The sequence below is a fragment of the Myodes glareolus genome, chromosome 12, assembly GCF_982192425.1.
Source record: "Myodes glareolus chromosome 12, mMyoGla1.1, whole genome shotgun sequence".
NCBI classification, from domain to species: Eukaryota; Metazoa; Chordata; class Mammalia; order Rodentia; family Cricetidae; genus Myodes; species Myodes glareolus.
Genome location: NC_142037.1, coordinates 43,255,954 through 43,279,146, shown reverse-complemented (window position 1 = coordinate 43,279,146; position 23,193 = coordinate 43,255,954). Strand labels below are relative to the sequence as shown.

At 42.0% G+C, this 23,193-nt stretch overlaps 1 protein-coding gene across 3 annotated transcripts in view; it reads right to left on the bottom strand.

The window, feature by feature from the left end:
* Window positions 1–23,193, bottom strand: part of Epsti1 (epithelial stromal interaction 1) — a 101,987-nt gene that overhangs the window by 33,980 nt on the left and 44,814 nt on the right. For 2 of the 3 annotated variants that reach the window (XM_087912250.1, XM_087912249.1), the window contains exon 7: window positions 12,504–12,597. In XM_087912250.1, coding sequence (XP_087768376.1) covers window positions 12,504–12,597 — 94 coding nt within the window. Of the gene's footprint in view, window positions 1–12,461; window positions 12,598–23,193 lie in introns of those variants that run through there. The other variant, XM_087912251.1, reaches the window with a different exon arrangement.

Below are 23,193 nucleotides of genomic sequence, written 5' to 3'. Positions count from 1 at the left end.
CCCTAGGATATATAAAAAAGAGGGCTAGTGTAAGCACAATCATCCAGCACATTTTAGAGGATGATTTAAATGTTTGTTTAATTAAGCTGTAAAATTTCTCCTTGGAGATAACCGACATAATTCATCCCTTCTGGTGGAAAGCGGAAAGATATTTTCAAGATGATTCTGACCGACTGATTGGTTCCCCTCACAGACAAGCAGTAATGGCGCTGGCTTCCAAATCACTGCCGTGGCCACTGCTCATTTGTGGTATCCTATTAAACTGTCAATTGGTGATTGATAACATATAACTCCAAAGATGTATTCCTTTCTGAGCCTTTATCTGTACCTGTACCTGACACACAGTTCTATTCCCTAGAGGAGGCAAGAAAAAGCATTTTCAGGACCACAGGAGCCTGAGGAGAGCCAGCCCCTTCAACAGAATGTCCTGCTGTCCTTCTAACTCACCATCATAGCCCAAACACACCGGTCTACTGGCCGACTATTATGAAACGCTTGAGATTTCAAGTAGCAATGATCCCTGACTTAGGATGGGTCACTTGCAAGGTTTATTTTTTTCCCCAACTTTATGGTTGTGCAAAGGTGATGTGCATGTATTTTGGGTCTTCTCTCGGGCTGGTGATGTGCAGTAACACATTAGCTCCGGATGCTTGGTGGTGGGAGCAAGCCACACATCCCGTCAGCTGTGCAATCAGGAGGATAAACAACCGACACTCCACAGGCTGCAATGATGCTAAGCCAGGGTGTTCCCTGGGTTAGATACATTACATACATTCTGTCTTGCAATATTTTCCAATTATGATCTGTATATCTGGGTGTAGACCCCATCATGAGCCCAGATTTATCTCTATTCTGTTCAAGTGCTATGAACTTTTTCTACTTCCACACTGAACTTGTAGCCCTAGGCTCCAAAAGGCAGGAAGTACAACCTAATAACCTAGTGCCCCAGAAACTCCATGAATCTCATAAAGCTCCCAGCAGCACCGTGTGAGAAAAGCCATATATTTCAGACCTCATTCTCGGGACTAGTAATCTGGCTAGCCCATGTAGGCTGGTTTCCCCTGTTCCCACACTATAATTTTTCTCAAGTACTTCTTAGATCATCCCCCCATTCTTATAACCATAAAAATGCATCTACCACCATCTACCAGCAAGAACTACTCTCCAGGGAGCGAGGGAAACTTCTCGATTCACATCATGCAGAAGCAGCAGTGAGACGAGTGGAGCTCCGTGTGTCCGAGAACCCCTCGTATACCCAAAGCCTTCTTCATCACACGAGCAACCTACACACCATGACTTTTTCTTATCTCTATCCTCAAACAATGGAGCTGTGATATGCCGCAGCAGGCGGGTCATGGATCTCTCATGCCCTTTCCTTTTATATTAGAGAAAGCTAATCTTAATCACAATATCCTATGTCAGACCCAGGGAGTCAGGAAGAATCTAAGTAAATATCATGGCTTGAACAGCAACATGAACTCTACTCAGATACTTTCTTCAAAAATGTATCACATTGTTCTTTATCAGAATATGAGTCTTAATTTTTCAGTTGAGACATTAGATGTTTATTATGAATTTGAGGTGCCATATAAAAGCCGATAATAACGGAAGGAGTCACATGGTACCTCAGCTACGGAGAGCTCAAAGTTACTTGCCGCCCTAATTCATGCTTACCCCACTGGGATCTCTAGGCAGGACTGGAAGTTTCTTTTCAGAGAAATACAGGGGAAAATATACTTTATTTTATATGTCTTTTTTTAGTTCTTAATACTAACCAAGTCTAAATCACTGCATCCATATCATTTTTGTAGCATTAAATATTCCCTTGATGTAATAATTGACACTAAAGTTTTGTCACTAAGCCAAAGGCCACTTTTATCCACTTTTTCTCAATTTTATCCATTTTTTTTTCCTCAAAGCTGTGCTTACAATGTATTTGTTCGCAAATAATACCTGAACCTCCTATGTGCAAGTTTTGGGTCAGAACAAGTTGACAAACTTCAGACTTTAATAACCTTGTGTGAAAGTCAGAGAGACAATGATTATGGTACCAATACATGATAACAGATAAGGGTAGAAAAGATGACATTTAATCAAAAGGCGTCAAAGACACCTTCTCCAACTGTGTGATGCTAAGCTGTATTTCAGAGTCAATAAGAAACTGATTAAGAAAGGAGAATATTTTTGGTTGTGAGCTTGTCAATAATGGCTGAGCCATCTCTGATGTCCGTGTGTCCTGTTGTCATTGAGGGCCATGCTGATTTCAGGGGTCTGGGCAACCACCATGTTGCTGTTCAAGGGTCATGCTGCCACTAAGGTCATGCCAATCTGGGTGGTGGCCATGGTGACATCTGGACCCAGGATGCTGCCGATGACCATGGCTAAAACCGTGGTCCTACCACAGCCGGGATCTGTGTTGAAGTCTAAGACCCATGTTGCCACTGAAGGTCACACGGAAGTCTGGAATCTGGGCTTCAACCTGAGGCCTTGTTGGTGTCCAAGGCTGTACTGGTGTTGTCCAGGCCCGTGCTGCTGCTGAGGGCCATGTCCGGGTCTGTGGCCCTACAGCCACAGCCAGGGTCTGCATTGATATCTGTGGCTCCTGTTGCAACCAAAGGCCATATGGTTGCCTGGGATCTGATCAGCCACCTGGGACTGTGTTGGTGCCCAAGGGCCAGACTGTAGCCAGGGCCGTACAGATGTGAGTGGTACATGCTACCACCTGGTACCATGGTGATGTCCGGGTCAGGGCTGCAGCTGGAAGCCATCACTGGGACCATGGCCCTCCTGCAACCCAGGGTCTGTACTGATGTCTCGGGCTCTTGTTGCCACCAATGGTCATGCTGATTCCAGAGGTCTGGACTGAAACCTGTGATATTGTTGGAATCTGGGGGCCGTGTTGTAGCCGGGGCCATACAGATCTGGGTGGCCTGTGTCCATGGTGTCATCCAGGCTCAGACTGCTGCTGAGGGCCATGCCAGGGTTCATGGCCCTAAGTGGCCAGGGTCTGGGTTGATGTATGTGGCTCCTGTGGCCCCCAAGGGCCGTGGAGAGGTTCAGTGTCAGGTCAGCCACCATTAATTAGTAAAGCTAATTAGACAAAAGTGTCTACTATGTGACAGACCACTCCTAATGCCACCAGGACAAATGACGAGGTGTTGGAGAGGCAGGAAAGAAGGAGAAGCAGAGAGGTTTATTTGAGGTTTGTTGCTTGTTTGTTTGTTTTGTTCTTGTTTGATTGATTGATTGTCCTGTTTTCGTTCGATGTTTTTTAAATTTTCTTTTGAGGGGTCACTGCAAGGGTGAGGGGAGGTTATGGAGGGAATGGGAAGGGAGCGGAATTAGGGTGCATGATGTGAAATTCTCAGAGAATCAATAAAGAAATTGTGCTAAATTTTAAAAAAAAGAAAAAGAAAAGAAAATCAGGGGAATAAAAAGGAGAATTATAGCATATGAACAAATGACAAATCACAGTCCCAAATGGGTCGTCTTCATCAAAGCCTGAGTCTTCAAGGCTCAGGGATCTATGTGGAAAAGGAGACAGAAAGATTGTGAGAGCGAGAGGTGGTGGATGACCCCAGGGAAACCGTGTCTGCCAGACACAACAGAGCTGAGGCACCTTTGAACTTACAGAGACCGTGACAGCATACACAAGACCCACACAGGTTCACACCATACAAAATCCTAGCACACAGACGGGCGTGGACATGGGGTCCGCCCTACCCAAGAAGCTATTTGCAGTGAACACCTGAGGGGAGAGGAAAGAAAATCTGTTTTCTCTAACAGAGTGTCGCTGAGTGTGTTAGCCACACTTCAGTTCAGGCCTTATACCCAGGAGTCGTTGGTCAGCACAGATGAGCGTCAAGGGTGCTTTCTGTGACGGTTTTGTTTTATTTTGGCAAATTTTTCATTATATCACATCTTTTATTTGTTTTGATTTCCTTTTTTTCTAAAGGCTTTTTCTTTTTTGAGAGAGAGAGAGAACATGAGTTGGGTGAGTAGGAAGGTAGGAGGAACTGGGAGGTGTTGGGAGAGGGAAAAAAAACATCAAAAGTTACTTCACAAAAGAAATATTTAAATAAAAAGACATTTAAAGAGTTGGTAGTGCTCCCAGGCCAAGTCAGCTCAGAGAGGTATGTCAGAGTATAGAAATCTGCTGTTTCATGGTTCTAGACACAATAATAATTCCAAAATCAAGGTTATTCCTGACAGCTGTGAGGAAGGGATTTATCTATCACATCCTTCCTGTCTGGGTTTCAGGGGTCATTGTCACCCTGTCTCCCTGTGCCTTCTGTCTGGGTTTCAGGGGTCATATTCACCCTGTCTTTTTCCCACCACTTCCTCCTGCATGTAACTCTCTCAGTTTCGTATTGAATTTCATATTGATCACCTCTGTGAAGCTCCTGTCCCCAGATCAGCTCACATTCTAAAATGGTTGGGCTTAGGTTTCAGCATATAAACCCCGAGAGCCCCACTTGCATCCCAAGATAAATTTTCATGTCAGATGATGGAGTAAAGATGTTTGTACTTTTAGATATTTTTCTCTCAAAGATTACCCTAGAAACAAAGCAATATAAAGCAAACTATTTTCAAAAGTCTAGAGAAGCTGTGTCTGGAGAGATGGCTGAGTGGTTAAGAGCACTGGCTGTGGTGGGCCAGCCTGACTCCATCTTAAGATTAAAAGTCATGTTGTTACAAGGTCAAAATCAGTCCATTCCTCTTTTCTGTAAAATTTGGGTTTGACCATGTTATGAGCCATCTTCTGGAATCTGACATGAAATCTGACACCTTATTCCATGACCTTCACCCTGATATGATGTTCTGCCAAATAATTTTGAGATGTGCTGCCAAGTTCTTACATGAGCAAGACCCCCAGGAACCCCTAGCCTTGCAGTTCTTTGGGTTAGATAAGCCAAGCATCACTTTTTTCCTGTGTTCAACACTATTTTCCAAAACCCTACTTTAGGGAAATAGCCCTGTCTGACAGAAAATAAAGCTTGTTTAATTTGACCAAAGAATTTGGGTGCTGGTCTTTACTCTCTTTTGGAGGGAGAGAGCATAAATTGAAGGAGAAATGAGGAAGAGGAGGAGCAGGAGAAAAAGGGAAAGAGGACATCAGGGGCCAGCCACCCAGCCAACTAGCCATCCTGTCAGCCATGGAGTAAGAGTAAAAGCAAGATATACAGAGGTAAGAAAAGATAAAAGCACATAGGCATAGTAGTCGGGATAATTTAAGTCAAGAAAAGCTGGCAAAAAACAAGTCAAGCCAAGGCCAAGCATTCACAACTAAGAATAAGCTCCGTGTGTGTTTATTTGAGAGCTGGGTGGTTGGCCACCCAAAGAAGACAAAGAGGAAAACATCACACAACACCCCTCCATTTTCTTTCCTTCAGAGCTGCATGAGGACATAGTGAATGAATGCACCAGCTATTTGGGATGCGAGATGGGTCACAGGAAGATGAAAGGAAGAAATTACTAGAAAGTCCAAATAGCTGTTTGCCCCATCTGCCTGCCCTTGCTCTGAAAATTCTAGTGCCAAATCTCTTAACCCTCACAGAAAATTCTAAGTGTCCTCTCTGGGAGAAAGGAAAGCAGATGCACGCACCAAGCACAGAAGGCAGAAATGATGAACAGGAAATGGCTGCACAGGATCCTGTATGCTGATGCCCTCCATTAGGTGTCTCGCCTTCTTCCTGCACCATTGCCACCCCAGTGAAAATGGCGGAGCATTCTTTTCAAAGTATTGAAGACAGATTCCTAGAAAATGAGAAAGGTTTCCCTTCTTCACAAAAACAACCAAATCCGCAAAACATTTAAAGGGTAAAGTCAAGAAAAGCTGTCACTAGGCAGGAGTTAGAAGTACTGGAATATAAATTCAAGGAGAAAAAAAATGTTTAAAAAGAAGTTAGAAAATAAATCCAGGTGGCCTGGGATTAGAGAAATAGGAATTCTATAAAAAGAAAATGAATAGAAAGGAATAAAAAGAAAACAACACCAGAAAGTTATCTGGGACCAGAAATGAGTTTCCAAATTGAAAATGAATAACAAAAACCCCTCATACTCAGACCCACCATTACAGAGAATCAGGAGGAGGAAGGAAGATGCTAAGTTATTCCCAGGGAAAGCAGGTTTACAAAGCTTCTATAAGAATGAGAATCCAGATGCCCACGAATTTCTCAGGTGCCAGGACAGAATAGGGAAAGAGGAGGACCATCAAAACTCGGAAGTGAACTTCTAAGTGGGGCGGAGAGGGCGGGATATAAAATTAGCTCCGACACAGAAGGACCTGAACACTCTTGTCTTCCCTGTATCTTCTCCAGCGAAACTATTAGACAAGATATTACATCGTAACCAAGGACCAAGGCGTGAAAACATAAGTCAAGGGGATCCAGAGGTCAGAGAACTCCCGGTACCAAGGCAATAAAGGCGATTCCCAAGAGATCCTCAAAGAGCCCTTCTCCACCACGCCTGTATTTCACAGCTGCCTTGGGTGCTTTGAAAACACTTCGGTCCAGGTCACATTGCAGTTGGATCTCTGGGGGTGTGACCTAGGCATGGACCAGTTGTAAAGCTCCCCCAGATGAGTTCACTGGACAGAGGAGGCGCTGACCCATTGTGCTAAAGGAAAGTTCCAGAACAACCCCTGTGCTGTGGAGTAGAAAAGAAAGCGGCATTCAGAGCAGAAGTGAGGTGGCATCTGAATCGGGAGGACAGAACTGAGGAGCTAGCTGACAGCCACAAAATGGAAACTGTGTGGAACCGTTAATCAAGACGCATTGGGTGCGACAGCTGGAGAGGCTCGAGACGGTTCCTTTTGAACATTTGATAAAGAAACTGCAAAAATAAAATAGAGTCTTCTCAAGTGTTTACAAGTTGCCAAAGACAGAAAATGCAACCAGAGAGCAGTAACTAACTGGCTGGGCAGCCAGAGCAATCACGACATAAGACAGAAGGAACAGCAAACAGTAGGGATCTTGAGGTGGGAGTCAGTGAGCGCCCACTAGCATGAGTCAACTATTTTTGTGGGTATCTCCACCATGGTTTTGGCCCTTTTGCTCATCATATCACTTCTCCCTCTCTATGACTAATATCTCAGAAATAAAGGATTTCTGCCCCCACCCTAACCCCAACAATGTGTACTTACTAGAGAGAATGACACCATCTAAGTGGAAGTAAATTCTGCAGATGTCTTTTGCCTGGAGTCCTAAACCTCCAAGAGGTTTATTCTAACACACAAAGGAATTTTCCTGCAGCCCTTTTCATTCATATAATTACATAGAGTTTATAAAATCCCTATCTCCCAATGGTGGATATATGTTCAAATTAGAAAAGTGTGTAAGGACTCCTGGGGAGCTAACCCAAGCCTGGCACTGAGAATTTCCTTTTTTTAACCTAGCTATTTGAAAGCAGCTTTGTCCACCTATACAGGGTACCTCTGTCCAGTCTCTCTCTCTCTCTTTCTAAACTCTTTCTTTCTGTCTCTCTCTTTTCTCATGTGTGTGTGTGTGTGTGTGTGTGTGTGTGTGTGTGTGTGTATTTAATTAGCTTATGGAGGGCTATAAGACCCCTTCCTTAGCTGAGTAGCTATTGGCAGTTGATGCCTGATGGGGAAGGGAGAGTCATGTTTCCCAGAAAATGGGACCTCTGCTGATGACCTGTTGCCAAACGTATGGACAGCGCTTAATAAACTCAACTGGGCAATGTGCAGAGAGTGAGAGACTTTGGCGCACTCAGTCCTTTGATATCTTCATCAAAATCCTCCCCTCTGTGTGGATCTATGTGGAAGAGGAGATTTTTAAGAGTCGGAGGTGGTGGATGCCCCCAAGGAAGCAGTGCCAAACAGGCACCGATGCACACATGAACTTGCAGAGACTGTGACGAGAATGCGCAAGACCTAGAAAGCTTTCTCTCAGAGCAGAGAAGGGGAAATGGACCCAAATCCCCACTCCCTAACCAAGAAACTAATCTCAAATCGTATCTTCTGGAAAAGGAGTGTCATTTGGTGTATCAGCCGCATTCCAGATCCACTCCCAGGAAAAGCTGGCCAATGAAGAAAAGATTCCATGTTTTCTGTTTGCTTTTTTGTTGTTGTTGTTTAGTTTTATAATTTTTGCTTGTTTTGTTTTTGTCTTATTGGGTTTTTTTTCAGTGTTTGTTTTGATTTTGTTGTTAGGTTTTTTTCATTTTGGAGAGAGAGAAAGAATGTGAAATTGGGTGGGGAGAATCTGGGAGGAGCTGGGGAGGGGAAAGATTATTAAAATACATTGTATGAAAAAGTTTTAGTAAAAAATATTAAACCAAAAAAAAAAGAGGCATAAAGTTGGGAGATGTGTTGGTGGAGCCAGGGCATTTTGAAGTGGGGAGAGCAGGGTAGATATGGTCAAGATATATTTAACATACATATGAAATGTGATTTTTTTTTAGTTTTAAAACAATCTTATTTTAATACCAATCCCAGTTTCCTCTCCCTTCTATCCTCCCACTCTCCCCCACCTTCTCCTCACCCCATCCCTATCGACTCCTCAGAGAGGGTGAGGCCTCCCATGGGGATTCAACAACCATGTTTGCCTTTCTGTGTCTTAGCATGGTTTTTTCCTAGTTCCATCCATTTGCCTGCAAATTTCAAGATGTTATTGCTTTTTCACCACTGAGTAGTATTCCATTGGGTAAATGTACCATTTTCTTTATTCATTCTTCAGTTGAGGGGCATCTTGGTTGTTTCTAGGTTTTGGCTATTACGAATAATGCTGCCATGAACATAGTTGAGAAAATTTCTTTGTGGTATGTGTCTGTATCCTTTGGGTATATGCCCAAGAGTGACATTGCTGGGTCTTGAGGTAGATTGAGTCCCAGTTTTTTTTTTAAGAAACTACCATGTTGATTTCCTAAGTGGCTGTAAAAGTTTTCACTCCCACCAGCAATGGAGGAGTGTTCTCCTTACCCCACATCCTCTCCAACATAAGCTGTCATCGGTGGTTTTGATCTTAGCCATTCTGACTAGTGTAAGGTGGTATCTCAGAGTTGTTTTGATTTACATTTCTCTGATGGCCAAGGATATTTGGGCAGTTCCTTAAGTGACTTTCAGCCATTAGAGATTTCTCTATTGAGAATTCTCTGTTTAGATCTGTACCCCATTTTTAATTGGATTATTTGATATTTTGATATCTCATTTCTTGAGTTCTTTGTATATTTTGAAGATCAGTTCTCTGCCCAAAGTAGAGTTGCTGAAGATGTTTTCACCATTCTGTAGGTTGCCATTTTGTCTTGTTGACTGTGTCCTTTGCCTTACAGAAGCTTCTCAGTTTCAGGAGGTCACATTTATTAATTATTGATCTCAGGGTCTGTGCTACTGGTGTTATATACAGGAAGTAGTCTCCTGTACCAATACGTTCAAGGCTACTTCCGACTTTCTCTTCTATGAAGTTCAGTGTGACTGGATTTATGTTGAAGTTTTTGATCCATTTGGACTTGAATTTTGCACATGGGGATAGATAGGAATCTATTTTCATTTTTCCACATGTCAACATCCTGTTATGCCAGCAACATTTGTTAATGTTTTCTTTTATCCCGTTGTGTATTTTTAGCTTCTTTGTCAAAAATCAGGTGTTCCTAGGTGTGTGGATTAATATCAGGGTCTTTGATTCAATTCCATTGGCCAACCTGTCTGTTTTTATGCCAACATCAAGCTGTTTTCATTACTAAAGCTCTATAGTAGTGCTTGAAGTCAGGAATGGTGATGCCTCTGGAAGTTCCTTTCTTGTACAGGATTGTTTTAGCTATCCTGGATTTTTTGTTTTTCCATATGAAGTTGAGTATTGTTCTTTCAAGGTCTATCTAATGTTATTTTTTAAATGTAGAAGGGAAAATTTTCACAAAAGTTGCTTTGAAGAGTATAATAAAATTGGGAAACAGAAAAACAATAATTTACATCCTTGGAGCTCTCCATACACATTCAGAGGAGAGGGACGCATCGCTCATAGTCTGAACATGAACTAGGTATTCTCTTAACAGAGAATAAATGTTTTCCACAGAAGTGCAATGTACATATTTGACTTTCCTAAAGCATTAGGAATGGCTGCACAGAGCCTTCTCAGAATCTTATGCATATGGATTAGACAGAAGGGGAAGAGCACGCTACGGGTAAAAACTCAGTTAAGTATATCGAACACTGACAACTTATTAATAGTTTGCGGTCAAAATCGAGTATCTCTTGCATGTAGCTCAGGAGGAGCCATCCTGGGGCTGATCCTGCTCCATATTTTCTATTGATAGCTCGAGGACTGTGCTACGTGTGCACTAATCAATCCACAGACTATGCAGCTCCGGGAGACACGGCCGATGCGTTCTAGATGGCACTATTAAAATTCAGAACGGTCTTGTGGAATCCAAGAAATGACTTGAAATCGATAGAGCAAGCAGACACAGTCCTGCTGGTGTTTCATGCCACAGGACCCCAAAGCTCCCAAAGGGAAAACAAGACATGCTGGCAAGCAAAACCCTAAGTGCTCCGATTCAAACCATCCTCGGTCCCTCACAGCCACGAGGCTATCCAGACAGGCTCAGGACTTGACATTCGCACGTAATTCAAGCCTGTGACCTGCAGGTTTTCAATTCTCCCCTTCGAGGCCCCGCAGGGAGGGTGGTGAGATGATGGATCTGGGGCGATGCGATTCTAGAGCTTACTCTGACAAGTTTAGAGTACACAACACCATATCAGAAACAGAGAAAAAATAAAACAGAATACTTACAGGATGGAAAGCAAGAGTGATTTTTTCCCCCCTGAGAGCAGCATCGTGTTTTCCCCCAGTTAGTGAGCAGCAACCAAGTCTGGCCGCTTTTACCTTCCAAACAGTTTTCAACCCATCCTCCCCCCTCCACCACATCCTGCCTCCCTACCAGAACCAGAGTCCTAAAGGCTCTTCGCTCTCAATTTTTTTGCATCTGTCCTTCACACCATTGTTTGTGTAGTCCCAGGAAAATACAGGAGATCTTGAAGCTTCCTTGTTTACAGTATACTCGGGCCCTCAGTCCCCACAGGTCTCCAACTTGACACACAACTGTTCTCAGTGGCTACCAGGAGCTTCCCCAGGAGCTTCCCCAGCTTCCTTTGGGGGCATTTCTAGTTGACTCATTGTCTAGGTCAGCGATTCTCTACCTGTGGACTGTGACCCCTTTGGAGATATTAATGATACTTTCACAGGACCATTGAAAATATCCAATATTGACATTATGCTTCATAACAGGAACAAAGTTACAGTTATGAAGTAGCAGCAAAAATAAGTTTATGCTTGGGGTCACCACAACATGAGGAACTGTATTAAAGGGTTGCAGCATTTCGGGAGGCTGAGAATCACTGGTCTGCAGATGCTCCTAGCATTTGGGGTGGAGATGCTCCACAAACCGGACAATAATCTGTCCACTCAGTTTGCCATGGATTCCTCATCTGAGTAAAGCTCCTTGGGGCCCCCGCTGACTTCTCGAGCCTCTTGGTTTACTTCTCCCTCACATCTGTGTAAGCCATCGTCCCCAGCACCTGCCATGCTTTCCCGTGCCTGTGTGCCTCTTGGCACCCGGAACAACTCTCTTCATTTCACTAACTCACTTTTTGTTGGCTTCAGCTCAGCCATCCTCTAGCAGGAAGAACCTGTGCACAGCCTGACTGACACGCTCCTCTCTCAAAGAGCCATGGAGCCTTCTGACGGGGCTCAGCTTTGTGCTCAGCGCACAGCTTCCTAAGTATTGGGTTCTCTCTCTTTGTTAGGGTCACTCAGTGTAGACAGCGTACTAGACCTTATGTAGAAATAAATGTTTTGGTGACGTGAAGGAATCGACCTCAGCATACAATATACTCGACGGCCCGAGTTTACCTGGCCTCGTTTACCACTGCCAAATCATGGAGTCAGCCTAAGCACCTGTCTGAGGAGGAAGGGTAAAGAAATGTGGTGGAAATGCTACAATAGATCATCTTTCGCCTTAAAGAACAAAACTGTGCTGTTCTCGGGACACCGGGCTGAATGGGAAATTGTAACGTTAAGTGAAATAAGTTAGACTTTAAAACAAATAGCAAATGCATATTCTCACATGAAGAATCAAGATTAATAGACAAAAGCATGAAAATGGAAGGACTGCTTGGAAAACGGAACGGGGCCAGGAAGACTAGACAGACAGAGGGGCCTGGGGTGAATGGAGTAGGGCGCTAACATGGTATATATTGTAGCCACACCTAAAAATGTTAGAATGAAACTCATTGTTCTGTGCAAAGCAAGAGATTGGGGGCGGGGTATAGGTGGGAAACTGGAGACAATAAAGGACTTTTCAGATGCCTATGCTATGGGAACAAACACAAGTGTTCTTTTACACCTCGAGGGGCAGTTGGTGGGTGGTGGCAGGTCAGGGATTCAGATCATGCGGTGTTGTACCTGCTACTTTGTGCCCTTAATCTTTGGCCTCTAAGCCTTTCTTCAAAAGGTGCCAGGCAGTACCCTGCATGAGTTTCCACTCACCCACGTTGAGGACGGGGCAGCCTGAGGAGCCATTTGACGGACACTTCTGTTTCTCAGGTCTGTATCCAGTCTGCTCAAGAACTCGGCGGTTTTGCTGCCAGGAAAACAAACAGGTGTTAGAGTTCCAAAACACTAAAAATAGCACTCGTTACTGAGCCTCTGGATACCAGCCTGGATCGGTACCCTAAATATATCCTGATGCCTAAAAATATCCTGGGGAGCAGAAAAGGGGAGAGCAAGGTGCGGCAGAGAATCCAAACCAAGTGGCTTCGCGAGATCGCACCGTGAAGAGCATGTGTTTTAAAAATATCAAATTAGGTTTGTGAAATATGAACCTGTCATTTCAGGTTTTGCACTTTGTGTTGTCGACAGAGATAAATCCTCCCTGTGACTTCACAGGACGGTGCTTCATTTCCTCTGTGTGTATCTCGGGTCTGACATCAGACTTCAGCGCGGACCTGGGGAGCACTAATCCCTGACAACATCTCACTCCACTCCAGTTCCACATTAACCCTTAACCCTCCAGGGGTCTTTCTCTTGTCATCTCATCTCCCACACAGCTCTGACTACTCATAAGACACGCTGAGCCCGTAGACCAGCAGTTCGCTCCCATTTATGGACCACTAACCCTTTCAGATTCTGAAACAGAAATAGACTTTCTATCCACCACACACACACACACACACACACACACACACACACACACACACACACACCTTTGTATTTGATTCGAGGGAAGAGATGAACTCCCTTTCTTAGAGTTCAAAACTGCTGCTTGGAGCAAGGAAACGGCTCAGTCAACAAAGTGTTTGCTATACAAACATGATGGCTTAAGGACCCACATAAAAAGTTGGGCATGGTGACACACCCTTGTAGTCCCAGTGAGGGCAACACAGGAACAGGAGACTCCCCGAGGCTTACTGACCAGCCAGCCAGTCTAGCCAAATCAGTGAGTTCCGGATTCAATAAGAGATTATATCTTAAAATATAAAGCGTGATATAAGGCTCATGCCTCTAATCCCAGTTCTGCTGAGGCAAAGATAAGTGGATCTCTGTGAGTCAGAGGTTAGCCTGGTCTATATAGCAAGTTCTAGGCCACCTAGTGCTACATAGTGAGGCCTTGTATCATTAAATTAATTAACTGAATAGCTGATGACCAGTGACATCACACAGCCTGACTTCTTGAAATCAATCCTGTAAAATAGGAGAGAGTCCTACCGTGTCTGTGTAATGCACTTAGCATTCTTACTGAGGGACATCTATGTGACTCTACCGGACATCAGGGAATATGATATAAAAAGGTTAAACTACCAGTTTTAGATTATGTTTAAATTACCATTGTGATTATGAAGTCACCCTCATTAAAAATTGTAAGTGATAAATGAACCCCCAAGTGGTTTTTGTACTTTTGGGAGGGGACAATTTTACCTTAATTTCTTTTAGCTAACACACAGACTCAGTTGGCTGCAGAGTCCAGACCAGTAATACACATGAGTAAAAAAAAAAAATAGGAGATTAGATATAGCAATAAGAGATGTCTACCAGTTGGGTCAAAGACAGGAAGAACATTGATCCTGTTGGCGGATTTGACAAACTAGAAATGATTTCCCTTTGCAAGTGGAGCAGTTGCTATTTAGCTATAGACCAGGATTGCCAATGGGTAACAAGCCAGCAATGCCAGATGGCCCAGGTTTTACTATTGTAACCAAAATGCTGAAATATTTAATGTGAAATAGTTTGGCGATTAATTTAAAAAGTTTTAAAACTTTGCAGATTTGCACGGCTGGCCCCAAGCAAAACAACAACAACAACAACAAAGCCCTCTGCAAGCCAGATGTGGTCCCAAGGGTTCTTTGCCATGACTAAATCATTGCTTTTGCCTGATCACGTTTGTGCTGTTGACACTGCATTTATTTTATAACTATGGGCTCTTTATCTCTAGGTTAAAGAATCTAAGCAGGAAGGGCCAAAAACTGCTTTTTATCTGCCAGCTAAGAGACATCACACCGTATTTCATATTGATGCCAAATACTAAGGTGTATCATTTTTATTTACACTTACAGCTCTGTGTATTTGTGTTAATGCATGAAAAGCAAACACTACAAATAAAATGAAAAGGAAAAACCACAGAAAATATTTATAACCAAGGAAACATAATAAAAGGGTTATTGTGCAAAATGCATGAAGAACACTGATAAATCAAATTTCAAAAAGACAAAGAGCCCAACCTACGAGTGGGTAAGAGATAAAAATTGCATGTTTTGCTGAAATAGAAGCACAATTATTAATGCAAATGACAACAATGACTTAGGATGTATATAATATCACTGTGTCGAGCCCTGTTAGGAGATCCTTACAGCTATAACTTCATGACAACCTTGCAAAGATTTCAACACCTTCAATTCACAGAAGCAACTAGCTCAGGACCACACATGAGAAATACCACAACCAGGACTCAGCCCTAGATATCCCGACCGCAAAGGTTACACTTAGAGCTGGGATACTCAGCTCCTCCTATGGCGGAACACCCACGTGCCCAGGGGCTCCATCTCAGACAGCTGAGAAAGGAACATTAAAACAAGATTCCACCATACACGAGCCAAAACAATACTTTTTTAAGTATGGAAAATTGCCTCATGCTAGAGAGAATATTTGGCAGAACTTCTCTTATTGAATTGCTGCTAGGAAAGCAAATTGGTCTCCTGGAAGAAAGACATTTGACAATCCAAATCCATGTGCAATGTCTAGATGTTTAATAATAGGGGGACTCTGGACACAGAAGAAGAACTGAGGAAGGACATGAAACCCAGCACCATTTGGAAGTATCTCAGGCAGGGAAGGAAGAGAAAGGAAAGGAGAAAAACATGAGATGAGAAAACGGTGGGACTAGAGAGAAGAAGGAAATGAACTAATTTACAGCACCAAGTAGTCTGGGTAGCTCTCCTGTCTGAGAACTGATCTGAGGTTCTCACCTAAGAGTTATTGTGGAGTGATCCAGTCCTACAAAGAAAGGCTTGTTCTATGCTGAACAGCTGCCTCTGATTCTTGCAAAGTAATTATGTAACCCACCAATTATCCACATCTACCCCAACTCAGTGAAAGACCCCTACTCCTTTACCCGTTGGAGCTCCTTCCTCATGTTGGTATGTCATCCTAGCACTGATGGTTTATCAATATACCCAATCATAAAATGTTCATGCACACTTATGCCACCTTCTGTCTCTGTAGATTCCTTCCCAAATTACCTGAGTTCCAATCCTATACTTGACTCTTTTGAATGCCCCCCCATGCCATAATTCCCTATTCTCTATAGTATTTGTTTTGCTTTGCTTTAGCAATAAATACAATTTGTTCACTTACAGGTGAGTCTCTCATGGTTAGAGGGAAAGGAGACTAACAAATGGCACATCAGGACAGGATTAATACAGGGAAAAGATACAGGACGAGGACATTGTAACAGTCGCTCTAATACTTCATTTCCCTTGAAAATTAACATAGCAGAAGTAGTTTATCAAACGGAGAAAAGGCATAGTCACTTTGAACGCACTGGGCAGAGCAAGTCCTGGCAAATTCCATCGTAGCTTTCTGGGACAATTGTTTTCCAAATGCCCATACCTACCTCCATGGGACTATAAACCTGAGACTCATCAATGGAGTGTCTTAGAAACCCCTGGGCTCAAGCTTTAGACGGTCCAGCATGTCTGGGGTAGAACATAGAAACCTGGTTTTTTATTATTATTATTATTATTTTATTGAGCTATACATTTTTCTCCACTCCCCTCCCTTTCCTCCCTCTTCCCTTATGCCCTCTTCTGTGACCCCCATGTTCCAAATTTACTCAGGAGATCTTGTCTTTTTCACCTTCCTATTTGATCTGTCTATGTCTCTCTTAGAGTCCTCTTTGTTGTCTAGTTTCTCTGGGGTTGTGGCCTCTAAGCTGTGTTTTCTTTGCTTTATGTCAAAAGCCACTTAAGAGTTAATACATATTATATTTGTCTTTCTGGGTGGGTTACCTCACTCAATATTTTTTTTTTTCTAAATCCATCCACTTGCCTGCAAGATGTCATTATTCTTTCCTGCTGTCTACTACTCCACTATGTGAATGTACCACGTTTTCTTTATCCATTCTTTGGTTGAGGGGCAATTAGGTTGTTTCCAGGTTCTTGCTATTACAAATAATGCTGTTATGAACATAGTTGAGTACATGTCCTTGTGGTATGATTGAGTGTCTTTTGGGTATATACCCAAAAGTGGTATTGCTGGATCTTGAGGTAGATTGTTTCCTAATTTTCTGAGAAATTGCCATACTGATTTCCAAAACAACTGTACAAGTTTGCACTCCCTCCAGCAATGGAGGAGTATTCCCTTTCCCACAACCTCTCCAACATAAGCTGTCATCAGTGTTTTTGATCTTGGCCATTCTGACAGGTGTAAGATGAAATCTCAGAGTTGTTTTGATTTGCATTTCTCTGATGACTAAGTATATTGAGCATTTCCTTAAGTGTCTTTCAGCCCTGTGAGATTCCTCTGTTGAGAGTTCTCTGTTTAGGTCTGTACCCTATTTTTAAAATTTGATTATTTATTCTTTTGATGACCAATTTCTTGAGTTCTTTGTATATTTTGGAGATCAGTCCTTTGCCTGATGATGGCTTGGCGAAAATCTTTTCCCATTCTGTAGGCTGCCGTTTTGTCTTGTAAACCATATCCTTTGCTTCCCAAAAGAAACCTGTTTCTTAAAAGCACCCATCATGATCTTAAGAGATACCATAGTACTTCAGGTGACATTTAATACACATAATTATCTTAAATTCATAAGATTCTGACTTATGAATAAATCATGTTGGAGAACACATTTGGGAACAAAACATTGGTGTATCTTAGAAACTGTCTGTGTAAGTGCTAACAGGACATCCTACCTCTACTTTACCACAGCTTCACAAACCTTTGCCATACTGTGAAGATTGGGTGAGTGAGCAATCGCTTTTCCATTCACACCGGCAATGTATACATCCTGAGTCTCCACTATCTACATTGGAAACTTTATTTTTTATGAGCCCATTTTTTCTAACTGAGCATAAACAAAATATCATCATGCATCTTCTGGCACTACCAAAGCCTGCATAGTAAGAATTCAAGAGAAACTGGGCTATAATAGACATAATAAGTCCCATTTACAAGATCACAAGAAAATGATCTAGTAATGTTGTGAGAGATAAATTTTGCTAAATTAATCATGTATTTAAAACATTTATTTCCACTTATTTAACAGTTTCTTAATACTTTAATTTTTCATCACAAAAGTAATGCATTAATATAATAAAAAAGACTAGAAAATAGAAACAGAGAAGTTCAAGAAATAAAATAATGATGCCCTATGTAATATTCCTCTCAACATGAATTGTTCCATATGTATCTTTCAGGCCAACTTTCTATTAATTAATAAACATTTGCTTAGGAAGATACTCGGGTGGGGAGTGGTTTCCTTCAGGGGATGGTAATTAGGAGAGAGCAGAAAGGCCAGCTCTGCTCAAGTGAGTTTCTCTGTGCCTTGGCACAGAAGAGATGACATTTCCTTGCTCCCATGCAATGGTGTGCAGCTGTGTCTGCGCTTTGGCCTGAGAACCGAGAGCAGATGGATGGGCCAGGCCTGAAGTGGGGCGTTTATAGCTACCCACATGATTCTGAGTACTCTTCCCTCCTGTTTGATGGGGGCACTCAAAGTAAGCTTGGAAGATGCTTGCTAAGCATGGGAGAGGCTCCATTTGCCTGAGTTTCCCGCTGCCAGAGGACAAAAGCTAATCGCAGTCACATACCAGCCCTCATCACTCTGTATGGAAAACACACTCTTCTTCATTATTGATTTAGGTTTCTTTCCATCATAGCTTCTTTTCTCCCTAGACAGAGATGCTTTTCCCTAAGTGGAATACTGTGATATTCTCAGTTATTCTTACTTTTTTTCAATGAACATCATCCTTTGTATTTTATCCATGTTAATTCTTACATATTTAACTTAATCTTTTATCAGTTAAAGACAGTCATACCACATTCTTACTGATGAGTATTTATGTTACTCTCATGAGCATCTATGTACACATAATACTGAACTAAGATATATACCTACAAATTAATTACTTCCTAGTATATGTTCTATAGATATGCATATTAAGTCATGCTTAATGTTGACAATATGCTGTTAATAAATAAGTACCACTCCTAAAACTATATATATTGAAATTAGCAATTTGGAACCACAACCTCCCCCCACTGAGTATCAATTACTGTCTTTTATAATATTCTAATTATCTCAGACACCTTCAAATAACCTAGACTTACCCAGTGACAGAGTTGAGATTATAAATTTTCCCCAAAGGCCCATATGTTAGAAGCCTGGTCCCTGGAGAGGTATTATTGACAGGTAGTGAGACCTTTTAGAGGACATGCCCTTAAAGGTGACTGTGGGACTCTGGTCTTTCTTTCTTTGTCCCTTTGCTCTGCCAGTAGATTGCTAGTTTGGTTCCACCATGTACTTCTATGAGGATGTGGTACATCACCTCAGGCCCAAAGCAACAAAGCAATGGATTATGGATTATCTTCTTCAAAACTGTGAGTCAAAAGAATTTTTTCATACTTCCAAATTTACTATCTAAATTATTTTACTATGCTAATGGGAAAGTAATACCCCTATCATTTGTTACCATGCAATTTTTCAATCCTATAATTCTCTGGATAGCTGTTCCTCCTCCATTGAGCCTTCAAAAGCTTTCTACCACAAAAACAAAGATCTTCAACTGAAATCCAACAACTGTATAGCTGTAACCTTCTCTCAGGAGATCTTCCTCAAGGGTAAGAGCACCTTCATCAGGCCTCCACACATACACATGAACGTACACCACACCCATACCATATAGACCGAATTTTAAAAAATTTTCCTCAAATATAAAACAATTGCTAGGCAAATACCAAATAAAAAATAAAAATTTCCTTACATGCTCCACATGTGGATGTTAATAAACTCATTGAACAAAAGTTGGGGCTTATAGAATATTCACATACTCTTACAATATCTCAGTGAAGGCGCACATCCGTTACATGTGGAAGCAGCACCTTCCCGGTGCAGGCCACCTTAACTAAACAGCCAAAGGAGCACCACAGGTGAGAAGGGCGGGAGCATCAGGCATCTTCTGATTGGATGCCCCAACAGTGTGTGGCATCACTTCTGTAATGCTGCTTGTTAAAATGTGTGTCTTCAGTCTAATTGCGAGACATGTCAGACTGGTCTGAATGGAAGACTGTTCAAATGAGGTCACATCATGAATAGGAGAAAACTAAGGAGTTATGACGACTATATGTTTTGTATGCTCTTAAATCAGATCCAGAAATAGAAAAGGGACTTGGAGGGGAAAAAAATGGCAAATTTTTAACAATGTGTTTTACATGTATAGTACTGTGCTGATGCTAATTGCCTGGTGTTGATAATTATACTACAACTACATAAGCTATTAAATTCTCTTAGATAAAGGTGTTAATGGCAATTATACTATCTTTATATCTTTTCTTTAAGGTGAAAATGATCTCAGAATAAAAGGGGAGAAGGTCTTTTTTAATGTGTTGTTTGAAATTTTCTTTGAAAGAGTGTCTCCCTTGAACTTCTGAATTTGCTACTGTCTTCATCAATGTTCTACTGGTGTGAAGAGACACCATGACCACAGCAACTCTTATGAAAGAAAGCATTTAATTGGGGCTGGCTTACAGTTTCAGAAGTTCAGTCCATCATCATCATCATGGCAGGGAGCACAGTGACACAGATGCACTGGAGTCTTAGCTGAGAGCTGCATTTTGATCCACAGTCAGAGAAAATTGGGGGAGAGAGAGGGAGAAAGAAGACTGGACCTGGCATGGTCTTTTGAAAACTCAAAGTTGTTCCCCCACCCCCAAAAGTGAAAAACTTCTTCTAGCAAGGCCAGACCTCCAAATCTTTCTAATCTAATTAAAGAATTATACTTCTTTGTGACTAAGCATTCAAATATATGACCCTATAGGAGCTATACTTATTCAAAATACCACATTCCATTCCCTGACCGCCCCCCCGTAGGCCTGTAGCCATATATTAATGCAAAAATACATTCATTCCAACTTTAAAAGTCCCCACAATCTACACAGTCTCAACACTGAAAGTCCAAGGTTCAAGTTCCGATGAAGGCAATCTCTTAACTGTTAAAACATGTTTTGTTTTGTTTTAAAAATAAAAAAGCAGATCACATACTTTGAACATACAAAGGCACAGAATATAATTTTCATTCCAGAAGGGAAGAAGAGGAACATAGTAGACCAAACCAAGAACAAAACCCAAGGGCAAACTCCAAATTCTGCATCTCTATGTCGCATGTCAAAACACTCTTCAGGTTGCCAACTCCTTTCAGTTTTGTTAACTACAACCCAATTTTGTTAACTAACTCTCTGTTAGGCTGATTTCACACCCAGCCTGGCAGGTATCCCATACCTCTGACATCACCTACAATGCGGGGTCTTCAATCAATCCAGGCTTCACCTTCACATCTTCATGCAATGGCCGCTCTAGGCCTCCATTAAGAAATAACCCTGACACGTGCCTGGCGTCAGAGGCTTTCCTTAGCTACAGAGAGAGATTTCACATTCCATGTGACTGAAGCTGCCAAATTCTGCTGCTTGATGGGGCTGGAACTTGGCCCCCTTTTTCAATTACATTTGCATCAACCATCTGTTGTTGATGGTTTCCTTCACAGTTTAAGCGTTTCTTTAATTCCTTTTCAGAAGTTAGAAGCATAGCTGAATGGGGTCTTGCCCTGAGGTCACTACTCCCTTTATTCCACTTAGCACCAAGTTTTTCTTTAAACTTTTATCTCCTTGAGCCCTGGACTTAGCTACATGATACTTCCTGGTGCTCTTTTTCTTCTCAAGCTGTACATTTTAAATTTGCTTTGTCCAGCTTGCTCCTTTTCATTATAGATCCATGTAAAAATGATTACTAATACTCATATGACATGGCCAGTCCTATGCTGTCTTGAAATCTCTGCCAATGTTGTTAATCTAAGACTCTTCAATTTAACCTCAGGCAAATGTTTAGGACGATGGTAAAAAGCAGGTTATTCTTTGCCAAAATATCACAAGAATGGTCTCTAGGCCACTTACTAATATTCTTCCTCTCTGAAACTTCTTCAATGGGGCCATCATAGTCTATATTGCTCTCAGCATTGTCCTCTATGCTCCTACTAGTATAGTTCATTAGACCACGCTTAAAGCATCCAAGTGTTTTCCTAATCTAAAGTACAAGTTCACATTCTGCTAGCAAGCAGCAGAGTCAGGCTTGTCATGGCAATACCACACTTCTGGTACCAACTTCTGTCTTAGTCACTACTCTATTGCTGTGAAGAGAAACTATGACAGTTCTTAAAAAGAAAGCATTTAATGGGGGCTTGCTTACAGTTTCAGAGGTTTAGTCCATTATCACTGTTATAATAAAATACCTCACAAAAGCAACTTAAGTCAAGAAGGATCTTGGTCATCAGGGTATTGGGACCTTGACACAGATGGTAGCTAACACTGCATCCATTTTCAGTAAACACAGAAGAAGGGATGGTGTCTTCTACTCTTTATGAAGTAGTCAAGACTCCTAGCCCATGCAATGGTGCTGCCCATATCAACTAATCTAATCTAAATGATCCTTTACCCACACACCAAGAGGCTTCTCTTTATTGAGTATAGATTCTACCAAGTCGACAGAATTAACCATCATACCCCCTAAATGGAGCTATTTCTTTTCTCATGCACACATCTATCAGTGACTGAAAGTGGGCCAGGCAGCCTCTTTGCTCCCCATGCCGCTGGTAGACCATTGCTTCTGCGTCACTATTTATGAAAACATCCACTTCTGTAATACTTACAGCAATAAGAATATATCATACTCTTTGCCAGTCAGCTTTCTTGTCAAACATTTCTCATTTGTAAAAAAAAAAAAAACAACTTTGTCCTTCCTTCCTCAACGGTCAACTTAATGAGATCTAGAATCACCTAGGAGATAGGCCACTTGGCATGCTTGGAAAATTATCTCGATTGGGTTACCTGAGGAGAAAGAACTGCTCATTGTAAATGGTACCATTTCCCGGCCTGGGATGCTGGACTGTATAAAGAGGAGAAAGTGAGTTAAGCATAAGCATTCAGTGCCCTCTGCTCCTTGACTGTGGATGAAATGTGACCAACTACGAAGCTCCCATTGCTGCGATTCACCCACCATGGCAGACAATAGCATTGACTTTTAGACAAAATAAGCCTGTTGTCTCTTAAGTACCTTTTATCAGGCTATTTTACCACTGCAACAGAAAAACGTTGATTGGCCAGGCAGGCAGTATAGGCGGGAAAGCCAGACAGGAAGTAGAGGTGGAGCAAAGAGACTGGGAGTATTCTGGGAAGCAGGAAGCTCCCTCCGCAATTCTGCCCAGATCACTGGAGAGGAAAGATGTAAGCTGCCCCCGCTGGAAAAGGTACTGAGCCATGTGGTTAACATAGATCAGAATAATGGGTTAAGATAAGTCATAAGAACTAATAAGTAGCCTGACCTACTGGACCAATCAGCTTTATAACTTATAGAGATCTCTGTGTGATTGATTTTCTCTGGGACTTGCCGGCTGTGGGGTACCAGGCGGGAACAGATACC